The sequence below is a fragment of the Vanessa atalanta genome, chromosome 8 (genome assembly GCF_905147765.1).
Source record: "Vanessa atalanta chromosome 8, ilVanAtal1.2, whole genome shotgun sequence".
Classification (NCBI taxonomy): domain Eukaryota; kingdom Metazoa; phylum Arthropoda; class Insecta; order Lepidoptera; family Nymphalidae; genus Vanessa; species Vanessa atalanta.
The window spans coordinates 3,807,732-3,826,220 of NC_061878.1; the positions used below are offsets into that span (position 1 = coordinate 3,807,732).

The window sequence follows — 18,489 nt, forward strand, 5'->3', positions numbered from 1 at the left end:
AACAATGCCATTCTTTTTCAATACAAATATGACATCACCTAAAAAATTTATCTTTTAGCCGTTAAAATGCGATTAAAATTTAAAGGTTCTTCTACTTCATGCATTACAGTTAGTCTACTTCGTATTTTTCCAAATTTAATGATTCCTTAAATTAGTTAACGATCTCTTTGTATTAACCTGTGGTCTGTATATTATAGGTAGGCACTCAAAAATACTACTTGGCCGGCGACTAATTTATAAAATATATGAATGATTGTTCAGTGTCTGTACGTTCCCACCCATTCCTTACATTTTGATTGATTACAAAAAGTCGATTCCGTAATATTGACATAATTATATATATTTTGTAGGAGTAAAATTATCTACATACTGAGGTACGTATTTATTTTATAATTAAATATTAATATGTATTAATTTAATTTTTATAAATATGATGCGTACTATTGCATCACCATTCATTTTCTTTCGAATATTGGAGTATCAGGTATTTACATGATTCATTCAAAGTTCCGTATTTATTGCCGAAAACGAAAAGTCACGATGAGGTGTGGAACATAGAACTTACTATAATAACTTGTATCCACAGAGTATAATATAATATGCTACAAAATTGAGACCGCATCGGACAAATCGTCAGTCTGTGATAGCTCGCGGAATCAGTGACTCGTGTGATACTTGGACTTCTGATAAAAAGGTAAATTAATAATATTTATTAAACAATGTCGCATCATTTGAAAATAAAATTGTTAGACAACAAAATATAGATATTATATCATTAATTTGTGTACGATATAAATATATAAGTATCTATAATATAGGTTTGTAAATTGTAATACCCGGCGTATTTATTGATATATCACACACAGAGTAGGATAATATTTGCTTTTAACTTTGACCTTGACGAGTCTTGTTTATTTTTTCGCTATGTGATGCTAAAGTTTTAGATCTATACAAGTTATTATTTATATAACTAATAATAATAATTAGATGTCTAAGAAGTCAATATAATTTAAACTAATAACAATTGTTTTTATTTGATTTTATTTTATATATTTTTATAGAAGTCCACTATCCACTTGTTGTAAGGTACAAGATACCTTACTAATCTTACCACAAGTATGTATTGCATTGTAGTATTGTAATGTAATAACGAAGCAGCGTATCTTTTAAGTGGTCGTCAAGAGATTTATTTAAGTAACATTAATGTTTAAAACTTAGTACTAGTTTACTGTGTGTTTTGTATTTTTGTTACAAGTTAATTAAATTATAAATCCAACAAACCTTTAGAATTTCTTGAATTTTCCAGAAAGTTCATTTAATCATTCTATAATATACCTATACCCCATTAGCCAAACACAAGAGGCGTTATAAATAAACAACTTCGATATTGAATTGTCGAGAACTTGAATAATCTATTATATTTATTATGTTTTTGAGAGTTGATATAAATATAGTACTGTGGTAAATTATAAAAGTAAGAAATATATAAAGGTAGCTACGATAAGTAAAATCGAAATCCGTCATAATCAAATGTGAACAATACGAATTACGTCGTTCGCAGCCGAATACGCCAAACACTGTTTAGACAAACAGTGGCTTTATTGTGATTATGACCAATGACGATGGACCAATTTACAGGATGTAAATTGTTCCATCGACGGGCGAACATTGGCCCAATATATACTGGCTTTGCTAATGTTAGCCAAAGTTGAATTTAAAATGGATCAAATATAATATACCTATATATATTCATATGCGTACTATTATTGTAATTTATTTTTTTCGATCTATTTCATTAAATATACCCTACATTTATATAAAAACTAATCACTAATTTACATCAATTCAATGATTAATCATTCATCACAGTTAAGTGAGTAATAACATTTTTATATTTTTTTCAGTTTAATTAAATCAACAATCATACCATCATGGTGAAGGCAAAAAAATATGTCGTTAAGAAATACTTCGAAGGCGTACCAAAAAGGTCAGATTTCGAATTAGTAGAATACGAACTACCACCTCTGAAAGACGGCGAAGTTTTAGTCAAAACCGAATGGGTCAGCGTGGACCCCTATTTGCGTGCCTACAATCGGAATGTCCCGGTGCCGTACGACCAATATGGTTTTCAAGTTGGTATAGTTGAACAATCCAATGACCCTAATTATCCCGTAGGAGTCAGAATTGTAACCCATAAAGGGTGGTGTGACTATACAGTGGTAAATCCCTCAAAAGTTTCAACGGGTAATTTTACAGAAGTCACTTATAAGTTACCAGATTTAAAAGGCATGTCCCCGTCGATAGGTATTGGTGCAGTTGGAATGCCTGGAATTACGGCTTATTTTGGATTTTTGGAACTTTGCCAACCCAAAATTGGAGAAACTGTAGTTGTAACTGGTGCAGCAGGAGCAGTAGGTTCTATAGTCGGACAAATTGCTAAAATCAAAGGCTGTAAAGTCATTGGTTTCGCTGGATCGGACGATAAAGTAAAATGGTTGGAGAAGGAACTCGGATTCGACAAAGCCATTAATTATAAGACCGCCGATGTACAGAAGGCTCTCCAAGCTGCTGCACCTAATGGAGTGGATTGTTACTTTGATAATGTGGGCGGTGAAATAAGCAGTATAATCATAGGTCAAATGAACAAAAGAGGAAGAGTATCTGTTTGCGGCAGTATTAGCGCATACAATGCGGATCCAACGCAAATACCAAAAGCTACGATTTTACAACCATCTATCGTTTTTAAGGAGCTTAGAATAGAAGGATTCGTTGTACATAGATGGCTCGACCGTTGGCCAGAGGCCATCACACAGCTAATTACCTGGATAAAAATGGGTCAATTAAAACCAGCGGAGCATGTGACAGTCGGTTTTGACAAGATCTTCGACGCATTCGTTGGAATGCTAGCTGGAGAAAACACTGGAAAGGCTGTTGTTAAAATTTAAAGTATTTTATAATAGTATTAAAAATTGAATATATAAAAACATTTTAATATCGGTTACGCATGTTATTTAAAATAAATATATTTTTAATTGATTTGTATTTATTCCATCAATTTAACATTATGTCCCTACTCCTGTTAACCACAATTGCATAGAAAAATTACTTTCTATAATGTCTTATCTGTATTGTTACCGAAATTTAGTTTACATGTCTTGCATAACTATTATTCAAAAAACTATAGTATGTGTACGTAATTATCATAAAAGATTATCAGATATTCTTAGATAGCCTTCAATACTAATTTTAATATTACTAAGCAAAAACAATTTAAAAAATATATAAAAAAGATCATTATAATATCGTTAAGCTATATTTTTTTACTAATATATAAGGTTTTGATTATATAATCTTGATCTTCGCTTGTATTATCAAAGTTATTTAATCATTCTACATACTGTTTAATTATTTATCCATTCAATTAGTAACAGTCTGTTAATGTCCCACTGTTGGGCAAAAGGTCTCTTTTCCCTGTTGAGGAGAGGGTTTGAAGCTGAGAAAAGGAGCTTCACAGCTCATCTATCATAATACCAGTAACAAAAAAAACACTATTCAATGGACTTTTAATTAATCTTCGATTTCTGAATGTTGTAAATTGGATAGGCATATGATGTATACGCATCAACGTATGGAGTATCTATTATATTATGATTGTTTTTATTGAAGGTGATTTAATCTTGTTTTATTAGCGTTACATTAGCAGATGCATTGAATTAAAATTACCGGATGTACGATTTATCATCATCGTATAAATAATAGAATATATATAAAGATTAGAGGCGGTCTTTATAGGGCAAAGGGATACGGGGGAAGGGTGGAAGTACCAATGAATGGGTAAATAACTTGATAAATAACATCTTGGGTACCTTTATTTTTTATACCTCAATTTGGCAACTGATTTGTATGACTTAAACTGCGTTATATTTTATCTAAAACAATTATATAAATAAATAATATATATACATTAACCCCAAATTTCGTTTCGAATATTTTTTTTCACATTGGACGTTGGTTTTATGTGGCAGAATTTTGGTTATAAATAAAACAAACAATTAATTACCAAATAAATGGTGAATTTAATTAAACAAAATATTTATTGATTTCTTAATTAAAACTTAACCTATGATTACATAAAATGAAACACTAGTTACTAGATCACTAACTTATTTTATACGATTTTATTTCCACATTAAGACAATGTTTTATTCTACTGACGAAAGACAACAATATTGCTCAGTGGTTGTAAGTTTAATAATGCTGTCTTCTTCTATTTAATTAAAATTATCTATGATAGAAAGAGATAAATAGAGAGAGATGTGTAACTAAACATCAACTTAACAATATTTATAAGGACACATATTATGGGAAACAACTACTTCTTGTAATCACAATAAAATTAACGTCTCATGCTCTCAGAACACTAGGATCTCTTGATAATAAAAAATCAAACCATAAGAAACTCCTATGACCCATTGTGATAAAAATATTATGAGAAACATTTTACAGGAAACAATTGATAAGGCATTGTATCGGAGATAAAAATCATACCAGTCTATAAATACAACATTCTAACAATAAAATTTAAATTAAAGTCTTTAAGCTATACTCAGATATTTGTCTCGAGTAAAAATCAATGCAGGAGCTAATTGTGCATATATCTGTCTAACGTGAGTGTTAGTAAACGCAAATTTAATTTTAATTAATTATATTACCTTTTACGTTAATAACTTATGAAGATCAAGATCAAGAAGATTTAAGAAAAGTTCAATGACCCCTGTTTGAAGTATTTTGAGTGTTTCGAGAAACAAAATGTTGAAGGTGAATTGTCGCCGACTTTTATACTCTATAAGCAGGAATATGTAAGCATAAACTGATTAAAAAAAATGTCGATATTGAACATAATTATGACATTGATGCATCATTAGTCATTATTATGTAATAAAAATAATAAATATAGACAAGACAAAACATCGCCAATTAAAATCAGTATAGAAATCATGAAACGAACAAGTAATTACGTTCAAACAGGAAAAATATCCGTCAAATGGTGAATAATTGAAATTTGTAATTATAAAATTTTAATTCTTTAACCTGTTATGTAAGGTCAACACCGCCCTGCGACATTACAGTGAGCAATTTTTTCCGGTTTAAATTATAACAATATAACGACAAAAGATCATAGCGTTTTTTTCCCAATACTTATCAACAGGTTAATAGCCAGTTTTCACTTTTTAATTTTAAATAAATAACACTGGACAGAGGTCGCGACTGATTAGCGGTATTTGCTTGTATTGTGACATTATAAATTGAGATACGACACAATAGGACTTCCTCTACCAAAACAGCAATACTTTATATTTTACCCGAATTTATTCATTGCACTTCTGTACACTGATAGAATAACATTTTTTGACGAATGCGATTTCTTGGATTTCATTGTTATAAGTACTGCCTTTTATTGAGTTAAATTTATAGAAGGGATAAATAAATGAAGAAGAATGTCAGAAGTCAGAACTTTAAATCAAGTTATTTTAAGTCTCGCGGTCTTAGTAAAGTTCTTCGAAATTTCTTCAATAGTGTGTACATAGGTGCGTGTCATTCTACTTTGACAAAAAACAAAAATTGAATAATGATACAATACAAGTAATTATTACAGCTCAATCCCTAACTTAACACAAAAAGTTCGCACATTACATTCACGTGTTAATCCTCTTGGACGCCGATGAGTCCTCGTCGCTGTTCTTCCGTTTCCTCTTGATGAGGTGTGAGATGTCAGAGGGCGCCGCCTTGGGCGCGGCGGGCTTGCTGGAACCGGCTCCGGCACCGGCGCTCGAAGAACCTTCGCCGTTTGACGGACAGAGCGTTTCACGAACCCTTTTTATCATCTGAAATATTCGTTAATTATACTTTAGTATGATATATCACAAATTTAGAAGATATTGTTAGAAATATAACAATAAGTGAAATGTAGTAAAATTGTCTATGTCTAAATCTCATTATCTATGGTTAGTTAGATTAGACCTACAAAATCTTACAAATGACTTATAATAAATTAAACAAATTGTTAATAATAATTTGCTGGTAGGTTTAGTTTAATTAGTTTGAATATTTTCCATATTTAAAGTGTTAAAATTTAAACTTATAATTATAGTGATTTAGATTATGAATTAAAGCAATTAAAAATATATGAATATAATTACAAACAGAAACCTTCATTATTGTACAGCTCTTTGTTAATTCTACTTGGTGGTAGGGCTTTGTGCAAGCCCGTCTGGGTAGGTACCACCTACTCATCAGATATTCTACCACCAAATAACAGTGAGCCAGTGTAATCAAAGGCACAAGGGACATAACGTCGTAGTTCCTAAGGTTGATGGCGCATAGGTGATGTAAGAAATGGTTAATATTTCTTACAGCTTCTTTGTTTAAGGCCGGTGGTGACTACTTACCATCAGGTGGCCCATATGCTCGTCCGTCAACAAATGCCATAAAAAAAATCTCAATCGATGAATTATGCGTTAGAATTAACACTCACTTAAATTGTTTCTTTTTTTAATGATATATGTAGTCGGGCGGGCAAATGAAACACCTGGTGGTAAGGAGTCACCATATAGACATTGGCACTATAAAAAAAAAATTAACCATTTCTTATTGACATAAGACGATTTTGACGGTGACCCGTCAAAAGGTGGCGCCACAAACTTTGGGAGCAAATGTGTTATGTTCCCTGTGTCTGTAGTTACATTATTGGAGCTTGTTGAGACTGCTTCAAAATAAACATTTTAATTTCGTTACTCATTTGGTTGACATTATGGTGATAAAGTAACCATACTTAATTCTAACATTATTTATTTGAAATATTTTGATCATAAACCATAAAATTCTATATATTATATTCTAGTCATGTTATAAGCCCGCCGCATAAATCACATCAAAAGCTTTTATTGAATATAGAAGACTAAAAGAAGATATCCTGAACCGAAAAGAACCGGCTAAAAAATTAACTGATTTTTATTGGCAGTTTGAAACTGTTTACAAATATTCAATAGACAACAAGGCTATACGCAATATTCGTATTTATTATTCAATATTCTTGATCATTCGCAATCTGTGCTATCTTTGAAATCACCAATTGAGTTCCATAACAAAAAAAAAAAAAATTGGTCGATAGCGGCATTTCGAACGCTATCTGGGACCATGTTGTAAAACCATAGACATTGCCCTACTTATGAGTAAATACCCCTTCTCTGTCGCGCCAATTTTGTATGGATAGCGGCTTGCCTACCCCAAAGCATACCGTAAAATATTTTACTGCGGAAGTTACAGCAAATCTACAAAGCCAGCTGTATCACCATCGGCATTGCAACCTAGCATCAACAATAAGGCTAAGAAGTTCAGCTGACTCAACTGGATCTACACATACATATATTTGATATTGTGTTTATACAGTTTTAAGTGAACCATGAACAATTTATGTTTTTAAAGTGAAAAAAAGTAAAAAGAAAAATAAGGAAAACTGAATACTTATGATGCTCTATGTTTGTATCCACAACTAACACTGGCCTAAAATAGACTGATCTAATCTGGATTGTGGGTTCAAACCCAGCGCCATTGAATTTTCATGCACTTAATTTGTGTTTATAATTCATCTCGTGCTCAGCGGTGAATTACATCGTGAGGAAATCTGCATGTGTAAAGTAAACACGCATTCGAGCAGCGTGGTGGAGTAGCCTCCAAAGCTTGTTCTCAAAAAGGGAGGGGGGGGGGTTCTGTTATTTTACCAACACTAGAAATATCACAAAATATTATTATCTTTTAAATAAATCCGAAAACTACAACATAAATAGAAGTATAGATGATAGTTATTAGAAAAGACTGCAAAGAAAACTGAATGGATAAGAAAGATAGAAGGTGAATGGAAGATTTTCTCCTCGACACACTCACCACACACACAAATATGATATCAAGCAAATGATGATGATAAACCAAACATCAATGGCCATTACACATAGCAATTTCACCACATGGCCATTAATGCGCTGAGGACATGCGAAATAACACACACTATTTCATTTCAATTAATCTTTATTTTTAAAAAAATCGTGTAAAGCGATACAAAAATGGCCTTGTGGTAGAAACGCTTATCAAAACTAAAACGTAATACAATATAAACTTAAACGCTACGAGTATCATAAATGCAACATGAGATTCTAAGGCACTAATTACTAACTATTCAATACTGATAATGGACAGTCGAAATACATTAATATCACCATTAATTAAGGTTCAATTTGGCTTTTTGAATTTAGGAACTAGGATTACTTATCCTAAGAGTTGTTCTCTTAAATCCGGTTACTATATTGTGGTGGCATTGATGGTGGAATTGTTTTCTAGCTTTATTTCAAAAGCTACATCAAACCTTTACTTCAAGTCACACATAGTTCACAAGAACAATTGGATACTGATGTAAAATAATATTCATTGAATATAGAAACCGGACATTACTAAATTATTCTAATGGAATGGCTCATTTCTACAACTATTATTGTATACATTGAATTGTTTATTCATTTATTAATAACAATAAGATCAATTGCTTTATTCGATAATAACTGTGCATAAAATAGAGATCATATTAAATCTGTTTCGCTTATTATTTAAAAATGGAGTTTGTGACATTTTATCTTGGATATAGATATAGTGGAAACTACTAGATGGATTTCATTTTAACTACATAACTATCTGAAGAAATCTTGAGAATAATTAGAATAGTTAACGACAAGGAGCATGCTTATTGGTAAATTTAATAGACATAGTTATTAGACTACCTGTGGTTTGTTTAGAACAAACGACAACAAGTCAGTGACAATGTTGTATTGTGTATGAACAACATTTTTATATAAAATAATACTAGGCAAGATATGCTACACTAGTCGCAAGTTATATTTCGTTAAATGTGTCGTTACTAAGCCACGACATTAACAATACACTGATTCTTCTCCTTTAAAATCATGTTCCTAAGCATATTTCTAGTAGCTTCAACGCAATCACACGGTCTTACCTCTGCTTTATAGTCCATCATGTCTTGTATTTTCTCTTGTATTTCTGGAAGAAGTCCTTTCAATTCCTTAAGTTCCTCTTCAACAGAATAGAACGGGTCAGCTATTGAATATTTCTTAACAGTAGCATCTTCGGCCACTGCACTTGGGTTTTCTAACGTTTTGATACGCGATTCTAGAATGTTCGCTGCATTTTTGAAGTGCGTTATGGCGTCCTCGAAATTTGATGCGAGGGAATTGGCGAGACCTGAAAATTATTTCATTTATTTATTTATTTAAAAACAGTATACAATATTTTGTAATCGTTTTGTATTACTAGACATAAAACTAATTTGATGATAATTAAATTTATGCACAAAATAATGTCAAAAAGTACAAAAGGCAGCAACATCACTGAGGTGATCTCTTTCATAAAACTTGATAGAAGACTAGAAGTAGTAGATGAGATTGAAAGAAGCACTAATAATAAAGATATAGATAAGAGATAATAATAAAGATTGCATTATATTGTATCTATAAGAATGTGTATATGTATTTATCTATGCTAATATTATAAATGCTAAAGTAACTTGGTCTCTTTGACTTCTCTGTTTGTTGCTCTTTCATGGCCCAACTACTGATCCGAATTTTGAAGAAAGCTATAAGCGATAACTAGTTATATATTAGAATCATAATAATAAAAATATGTGCTGAGAAACATGTTCATATCGAAATGGCTTCAAAGTTTGTAGTTTGTACATGTCAATAGACATCAAAACTTACCAATCTGATAATGAGTTTCTGCTATACGGCGGTCGTCACTTCGATATAATTCCTTTTGAATTTCTAGACAGCTGACTGAAATACATGCATTGGAAACATTATATGCTTTGCATAATATATGGTGAAAGATTATGTTATTAATTACTATTAATAATTAATATTAATAGGCTGTTTATCGTCATTTCGTGAGGCAATCAATGATATTATACTATATTTTACACAGCCCAGCTTTCTGCTACAGACGATGCATAGTGGTGGTAACTACTTACATCAATAGTGCAATGGTATATGGTAGTGTAATGGTAAGGGTCGCGCCTAGCGATGCAAAAAGTCGTAGGATCTATATTGGCCCCTTGGGCTACTATCCTCCCCGCTCTAAGCTTAATTGCGGGGTTAATAGGAATATTAGTAATTCCTATGGGTAGCTGCTAATATTCTTTAAAAAAAGCTCACCCATGTCCAACACGGCCTTGTCGTAGGTCTCGCTCTCGAGCGCCACCTCCCCCAGCGCGAGGTGCGCGTCGGCCAGCTGCGCGCGCGCCGCCGCCCCGCGCTTCTGCAGGATGCTGCGCGACAGCTCTGCAACGACACACACTCCTCAGTGGCAGAAAGGGTAAGCTAGGAAACTGCTGTTCTGAATGAAATACTGCAACATATATATATATATATATATATGAGTCGAGATGGCCCAGTGGTTAGAACGCGTGCATCTTAACCGATGATTTCGGGTTCAAACCCAGGCAGGCACCACTGAAATTTCATGTGCTTAATTTGTGTTTATAATTCATCTCGTGCTCGGCGGTGAAGGAAAACATCGTGAGGAAACCTGCATGTGTCTAATTTCAACGAAATTCTGCCACATATGTATTCCGCCAACCCGCATTGGAGCAGCGTGGTGGAATATGCTCCAAACCTTCTTCTCAAAGGAGAGGAGGCCTTTATCCCAGCAGTGGGACATTTACGGGCTGCTAATGCTAAAATATATATATATGCTCAAAAACCACATGGATCGTTTTAAGTTTAAATATCAAGACATTACTAATTACATACATTTTAAATATATATATTTATTAAAAAATAAATAATGAAATATTATATCTTCTTTAAGTTCTTCAATATTAATAAAAAAAAATGATAGATTTAAATATTTATATTTCATAACCACTGAAATATATTTTGAACTAATCTTCTTCTATAATATTATTTTTAACTAATTAAATATGCACCCTAGAAGTACAGTAAATGATCTTTTACTATTGTCGTAAAATAAATGTGACTTATGGTAAGCAATAATTGATAATACCGCACATTTTTAACTTTACAAGAATGAATAGTCAATTGTATATTTTCAAACAATAATAACATTTTTGTCTTTCCGTACAAGTTAATTTCATAAAAACGGTACTCAAGACATTCTTTATATACAATAATGACTTACCAAGCATTTCCCAGGCCAATTGCAAATTATCAACGTCTTCTTCGTTATCCAAATTAGCGATTGATTCATCATTTTGATCACCGTTGGATGTTCCCTGGTATCATAAATAGTTTGTTTTTTACTGTTATAAGTGAATAGATATAAATTATATATATATACAATTTATTGCAATTTCCCTTATATAGTACCTTACAAGCAAAGTTTTCACATTCATTTATTTATTAGGACTTTTTTGTAAAAAGTAGTGTGTTGCTCCTAGTTGTTATCTTCTAGCACAAAGACAGTGAAACGGATAAAATGCTAAAACCTTGGTCTCTTCACTAAGAAGCATGAGATTAAAACAAAATATCTTTCTGTTAATATTGACATGTTTTCAATCATTATTTTGTAGTCAGATTGTATGTATGTGTTTTTTCCTTGATGTTGTGTTAAAAATGTTTCCAATTATAGTAAAATAATAATGTACAAAATAAAACAAATAATTTACTTACTTTATATTATATACAAGGATATTTGATGGTTGCAATTAAGTTATTAACAGCTTCATTTTTATAATATATCTTTCTAGAAATGTATACATAGTGTATATACCTATGGCAGGAAGCAATTTAATAGCGTTTATATTTGGTTGTATAATGCATATATCTTAAATAGTTAACACTTCTGTTGGGATCAGTAACAGTGACAGTGCATTTAACCCTTCTGGCACCCATTAGAGCTGTAATTACTAGTGGCAATGTCAAGGAAAATGGTGTTTTGTTGATGTATAAATATTTTACTACTGGCAATACCTACATAGGTAGTTAGTGTTGGTAGATAATTATATTATGTTAATAACATACTGGTTTTTCCTCAGCTATTTCAGCCGTACTACTTGCAACTTCTTCATCCTTTGTAGTTGATTCGGCTTCAATCTTTTCAACTTTTTCATTTGGCATTTCTACATCTTGCTCATTTTCTTTCGGTGCCTCGTGTCCATTTTCACCATTTTCATCTATAATTGAATATAATACTTACTAATATAAACCCATTTCCATAATTAGACTGTCATGTTCAAAACTTTTAGATCAGTTAAAATAGATCAGAATTACCTTCATTTTCTTCTTCCTCTTCATTATTGGCTCCTGGAACACCCCCTCCGAGAACACCACTTTCTTCCCTTGACAGACCAAGCAAGGCTTTGCCGTACCTTAAATATACAAAAGGTATAAATATATATTTTTAAACATAACTGAGTCATTGTTGTTTCATGTTAAAATTAAAAGAAGTGCTTGATTGAAGCTCAGGTTCGGCTTTAGTCGAGAGTTTCAAGTAAGCCCCAAAATTGAACAAACTGTTACGACTGCTCGAGAGAGCAATGGAAAAAGAATGATTATGTACAGTCATCATAAAGTTAAAAAAATGAGATTTCATTTACTTTTAGCCACGATTCAACTGAATTTATTAAATCAATATTTAACCTTTGCCTTAGGACAGAAAACAACCTTCAGTTACACTACCTATTATTTGTTATGTTTAGTATGGTAATGTCTGGGAATAAGAACTACATAATATGTATAAAATTTAATATTTGATTAACTAATAATATGAAAGCAAATTAATTTTTGGTCTATTTTGAAGAATTTAATATTTTTTTTTTATTGTCTTTATGAATGTCATAATAAGGCTTTATATAATATTCATTAAAAATTAAATATAAATCTATTGTTCTTTACGTAAAGATATACAGATTTTGTAACAATTACATATAATTGTTTATTTATTAACATTACACAATATACTTGTATTATATAATTTAGTTTAGAAATTAAAAAATGAAATCAGAAGCCTCACCATAAATAAGCTTCAGCACATTCATCAGCTACATCCCCATGTGTTTTAGCTAATAGTTCACAGGCCTTCGCTAGAGATTCTGTTGCCGCATTGTAGTCTCTCACAGCAAGGTGTCGCCTTCCTGCAGCCAATAATTCTTCAGCAGATGATGTGGTCACTTCTGGTACCTCGGCCATCTGAAAATAAAATATTTAGTTTATAATTGACAATTTAATATTTTAGATTAGCCTAGCTAGTCTAGGATAGCATGAAACCTGATCTTTACTTCATTTGATAACTATGTTATTATAAACTATAGACCATGCTAAACACAAACAATTTAGTTATCGTATTGAATATAATCATTGATCAACTTTGATCTATATTATTCTTTGTTCTATATCAAACATATCATGGTCATAAATATATTTTGTAAAATAAATAAAGTTGTTATTATAATTGTTGTGCCAGAATTATATCACATATAACAGTGCACTATTTATTTTAATAACTTAAGAAATATGGTAAGTAATAAGAAAGAAAAAGGGAAAGCTTTCTTGTAAGTATAATGAAATAATAGAACTGGGAATTAAGAAATACATTTTAACAAAAGCATTTATACCGGCAATTTATATTAACGGTCATTTTGACATTTATACAAATAAATCATACGAAGCCACGTGCACATTTACAGTTTTATTCTGTATGTTTCACTAATGATAAATGAAAGAAAAACACCTTTTTTGCAATACGATTGTAAGAAATATACGCGAAATACTCAAAATGTTACTTTCTTGTGTCATACGTTGTAAGTGTGGCACGAATTCAACAGATGTTTTACAAGTTTTCGGTTGTACTTACTGTATTTTTTGATGATTATTAGGAAAGCTTCAAATATTTAACCTTAATTACAAGTATACGACTAAGAAACTGTAAAAAGAATGTAATTTTTAGTACAAAATTAGTATCGTCACCGCGTGAATATGAAATTATAGAATGTATATAACTGCTCTGTATCGGATTGAGAATGAAGTATCTATTACCAGTGTTGACACTTCGTAGTGCTTCCAGTTTTATTAAGTACAGAATTGCCAACAAAAAAAGTAGTTTTGAAGATCGATTTATTTGTCAAACAAAGATAATGTTGATTCTAAAATAAATTTATTTTAAATACAACATAAGTATGTTTTCTATTAAACTGTATTAAAGCATAAGCATACTGTATATTTTGTTGAATAAGTAGGGCCTCGTTAGCATATTTTAGTCTCCAAATAACAAACAATTAAAATTTTTAATACTAAATTCATCGCTGAAACGTAATACTAAATTATGTAATAGTACGCTTGTTAGAAAGTCAAGACCTGAGGCAATACAACTGTAATTTTAATATTAAAATATTCAAACATTTACATTGTAACATTTAAATTAACATGTTCTGCATCGATACATTATCCTCTACTGATATTTTTCGTTACGTTACATAGCTAGTTGAAATACTATCTTAATGTCGCTAAAGTGCATCCAAATGTTTTAAGAATCGCTAGGTGTCCATTTAATATAATAAGTATTAAGTATGTTATATGATGGTCTTAGGGACATTTCGAGAATATCCTTTAAATAATAATAAAGTTAGATTATTCTATAGAACGTTTTTAATTTACCTCATATTTTATGGTAGTAATACTAAATATGTAAGTATGACTTATATGGTAGTCTGATATTATGTATACGACTAATAATACTACCATATAAGTCAATGATTTACCTACGTTGACTATGTTTGGGTGCGATTTTAAGGTACATATTTATTATAAATGAGGATTTGTACTTTAAGATATGCTAGATATTTTTCGTATAATTCTATATACATATATAAAAGCGATTATACGAAACTGAACCCCTAAATGAGTAAAACGCCCCGTTTTATTTTTTTGAAGTTAAAAAAAAATGTGGCAGAAGGATTTTAAATTGTATTTAAGAATATATAAGGAGAGGTGTTTTGTAATAGCAATAAAAAGTATTTTATTAGCGTGGACCTTGCGGACTGAGTCGTACATAATAATATTATGAATAAAGATTTGTTTGTTTGTGATAAAATTTGTAACTGTTGAACCGATTATCCAGCAATAAGATTTTATTTTATTTCAGTAACATCAAGACTCTTACAGTTACACTTACTGAAATAATTGCGGATAAATCCGCGGACACAGTATTTATATGATATTAGCTTATTGATCCTTTTTGTTTTTTAAATTAATGATTGTACATTATATCATGTTCTATAATTAAAAGATTATTGCTCATTATTTTATCTTCAATGTGCTCGTATCTAACAAAAGTAAAGTTTTTTAATCCGCCTGTAGGTAAGTAAGTTTGATAATACTGGATTAACAAATTTTAAATACCGAGATACTTGAGTCATTTTTGTGAATTCTAGTAATATAATGACAATTAAGTATAACCAAATAATATTTAACGTAATATGGTGTTTTTGATATACACATATTTTTATGAAACAGGTATTTAATAAAACTTCATAAAAATATTTTGTTTATTCTATATTTAAACCTTCACCACGGCTTTACCAAAGTTATCTCCAGACATCATTCCTATAAATGCTTCGAACAGATTATCGAAACCATCTGTTACATGTTCTGGAGTTTTCAACTGTCCGTTTCTTATCCATGCAGTTAATTGGTCAAATGCTTCAAACCAACGATCAAACCATTCCCAAATAATAAATCCTTCAATTTTAAGCTCATTTAAAATTACAGGTAGTTGTATAATCGTTGCTTTAGGCATTTGTGACGGATCTGCGTTATATGAGCTGATGCTGCCACAAACGGCAACTCTTCCCTTTTTATTCATTTGAGCCATAATTGTGCTGCTTATTTCACCACCTACATTATCGAAATAACAGTCTATACCGTTAGGAGCTGCTGATTTAAGTGCAGTTTGTACATCGACAGTTTTATAATTTAAAGCTTTATCGAATCCAAGTTCCTTCTCCAACCAATTCACTTTATTATCAGAGCCAGCAAAGCCTATTACTTTGCAGCCTTTGATTTTAGCGATCTGTCCTACTATCGAGCCTACAGCACCGGCAGCACCAGTCACTACTACAGTTTCACCTTTTTTAGGCTTGCAAATTTCAAGGAACGCCAAATATGCCGTCGCTCCAGGCATTCCAAGAGCACCAATACCCAATGAAGGAGAGAGTCCTTTTAAATCTTGTAATTTATAAAGAATATCATTAGGTATATCTTTTACTGGCGCTTTCTTATCACTCACAATAGTATAATCACACCAACCTTTATGCGTGACAACTCTAGTCCCTACCGGATAGTTTGGGTCCAACGATTCTTGAACTATTCCGATTTGGAAACTAAATTGATCGTAAGGTACCTTATTCATCCGATTGTATGCTCGTATATATGGGTCGATGCTGATCCATTCGGCTTTGAGCAAAATCTCACCATTCCTTAACGAAGGCAGTTCGTATTCCACTATCCTGTAGTCAGAAATTTTAGGGATTCCATCGAAGTACTTTTCCACGACGTATTTTCGTGCTTTGACCATATTGATTATATATTGTGAACACTGTAAACATATTTCAAATAAAATTAAAATCGAAAAAAGAAAAATAAGATATCATAAAAAATAAATATTTTTGTACTTTGTTTTATTCTTTAAGTACATATATAACAAACATATGAGATTCAATTTTGTATTTTAATAATTGTATTATCAATATTTATTACTACAACTGTGGCCAATGAAAAAATATACTTATTATGTAAAAACGAAATAATCTTTATCTACTATATTGGACAGTAGTCACTAGTCAGTAAAAAACAGACAGAGATAGTATCAAAAGGATGATTTAAATTTAATCACAATTCTCCTTCTAACAATATCGAATGGTTATAGAATGTTAACAATAATTTAAGCTTATAATATAATAAAAATATAACGTTTTTTTGTATGCATAAACTCGTAGTACCTACCTTTTAACGTTTAAAGTCACAACACATGTGGCCTCTCGCCGGTCTGATAGCGTAATGCGTATGCAATTAAATCCGTAAAGGAAATATTCATACAAGCGAGTGTCGATTACAAACTAAAAATATCAATCTATATAAATAAAAGCGAAATATCACTCACTGATTAATCACGAAATCTCACAAACAATAACACCTACAAACTTGAAATTTGACAGGTTTCTTATAGGGTGTAAATTTCCACTAAGAAAATCCACCCCTACGGATTTTACGCAACTCCACACTTAACGGGGTAAAATGGGGATTGAAAGTTTGTGTCTTATAAATTTCGCGCGGATAAAGCCGCAGGTTCAGATAGTACGATGTATTTGATCACCCGCTAATTAAAACCTAAAAATATAGATGTATGAAATATGTATTTATAAGTTAATACTATTGTATTACTAGATAACAATAAGTTGTGAGGGAATGTGATTCGAATAATATATTAAAGACTACTGATACGAATGACTATATAATTATGAGTTGTATAGTAGCAATCTTTTAACAATGACTTGTTATTTTTTATTGATTGTATAACAATTTACTTTGAATCCAATGTACTTAATACCGTAACACGTAAGTCTACCGTTAGACAATAGATTTAGCTCTAAGAATTGCGATAGTGCTGATAGACACTGTTCAAGTATGTCTGACGTTCAATGTATGGTGTGTCATGATTCGGCATAGAATTAGTAATAGGTAACGGTTATCAATGCACCTTTTTTTCAATAAAATAAATAATCGTCAGTCTCATATCCATATTACAGTCCATAATTATATAATATGTATACTTATTTTATAACCAGCCTTTTACTTATTAAATTATTTTACCGTGGTTATTGCTTCATATCGTAATTAATATGCAAGTTTTTGTTTTATAAATATCCATTTGATTTTGAATGAAAACGTATTTTCTGTAACATATTATTTACATTTCAGTGGACGATCAGTCGAACTAAGAGTGCACCCTACTGTTGAAATAATGACAACAAGAATTTGGAGTTTTGACACCTAATATAAGCGCCTAATTTGCCCCCCTTCAATATTAATGGTTTTAAAAGGCATAGTCAAGTTAAAAGCTGGTTAACTAATCAAAATGGTGCCAAAATGATTATTAAAACCCAAAGTCCACCGCTAGATTGCATTTCATATTTTAGTTATTCAGGCAAGTCATAAAAAGTCCGCGCGAAAACTTCGCAAGTGCGTTTTTATAATTCAATATTTGTGTCTAAAAGTAATTCTGGATTCATCTGTTGTATTCCACGTGTTGAACGCCTGAGATTTTAAGTTAATTACCATTCATTAGTTGTTTAATAAAAAAAATATATTACGCTATCGCAAAATGTCTCATTTTGGTATTATGGCATATATATAG

At 31.2% G+C, this 18,489-nt stretch overlaps 3 protein-coding genes across 3 annotated transcripts; 1 reads left to right on the forward strand and 2 right to left on the reverse strand.

The window, feature by feature from the left end:
• Window positions 1-579: 579 nt before the first annotated feature.
• LOC125065614 (prostaglandin reductase 1-like) lies at window positions 580-3,042 on the forward strand. Its single transcript, XM_047673333.1, has 2 exons — window positions 580-694; window positions 1,905-3,042. Exon 2 carries the CDS (start codon window positions 1,932-1,934, stop codon window positions 2,943-2,945), a length of 1,014 nt encoding a protein of 337 aa, XP_047529289.1. The 5' UTR covers window positions 580-694; window positions 1,905-1,931; the 3' UTR covers window positions 2,946-3,042.
• A 1,010-nt stretch (window positions 3,043-4,052) lies between these two features.
• On the reverse strand, window positions 4,053-14,112 carry LOC125065806 (protein HGV2). Its single transcript, XM_047673639.1, has 9 exons — window positions 13,933-14,112; window positions 13,093-13,268; window positions 12,351-12,448; window positions 12,102-12,253; window positions 11,260-11,353; window positions 10,275-10,400; window positions 9,822-9,896; window positions 9,062-9,306; window positions 4,053-5,885 (listed from the first exon to the last, which is right to left on the reverse strand). The coding sequence occupies exons 2-9, from the start codon at window positions 13,266-13,268 to the stop codon at window positions 5,697-5,699; spliced, it is 1,155 nt and encodes a 384-aa protein (XP_047529595.1). The 5' UTR covers window positions 13,933-14,112; the 3' UTR covers window positions 4,053-5,696.
• A 1,500-nt stretch (window positions 14,113-15,612) lies between these two features.
• On the reverse strand, window positions 15,613-17,191 carry LOC125065696 (prostaglandin reductase 1-like). Its single transcript, XM_047673469.1, has 2 exons — window positions 17,079-17,191; window positions 15,613-16,671 (listed from the first exon to the last, which is right to left on the reverse strand). Exon 2 carries the CDS (start codon window positions 16,648-16,650, stop codon window positions 15,634-15,636), a length of 1,017 nt encoding a protein of 338 aa, XP_047529425.1. The 5' UTR covers window positions 16,651-16,671; window positions 17,079-17,191; the 3' UTR covers window positions 15,613-15,633.
• Window positions 17,192-18,489: the final 1,298 nt, after the last annotated feature.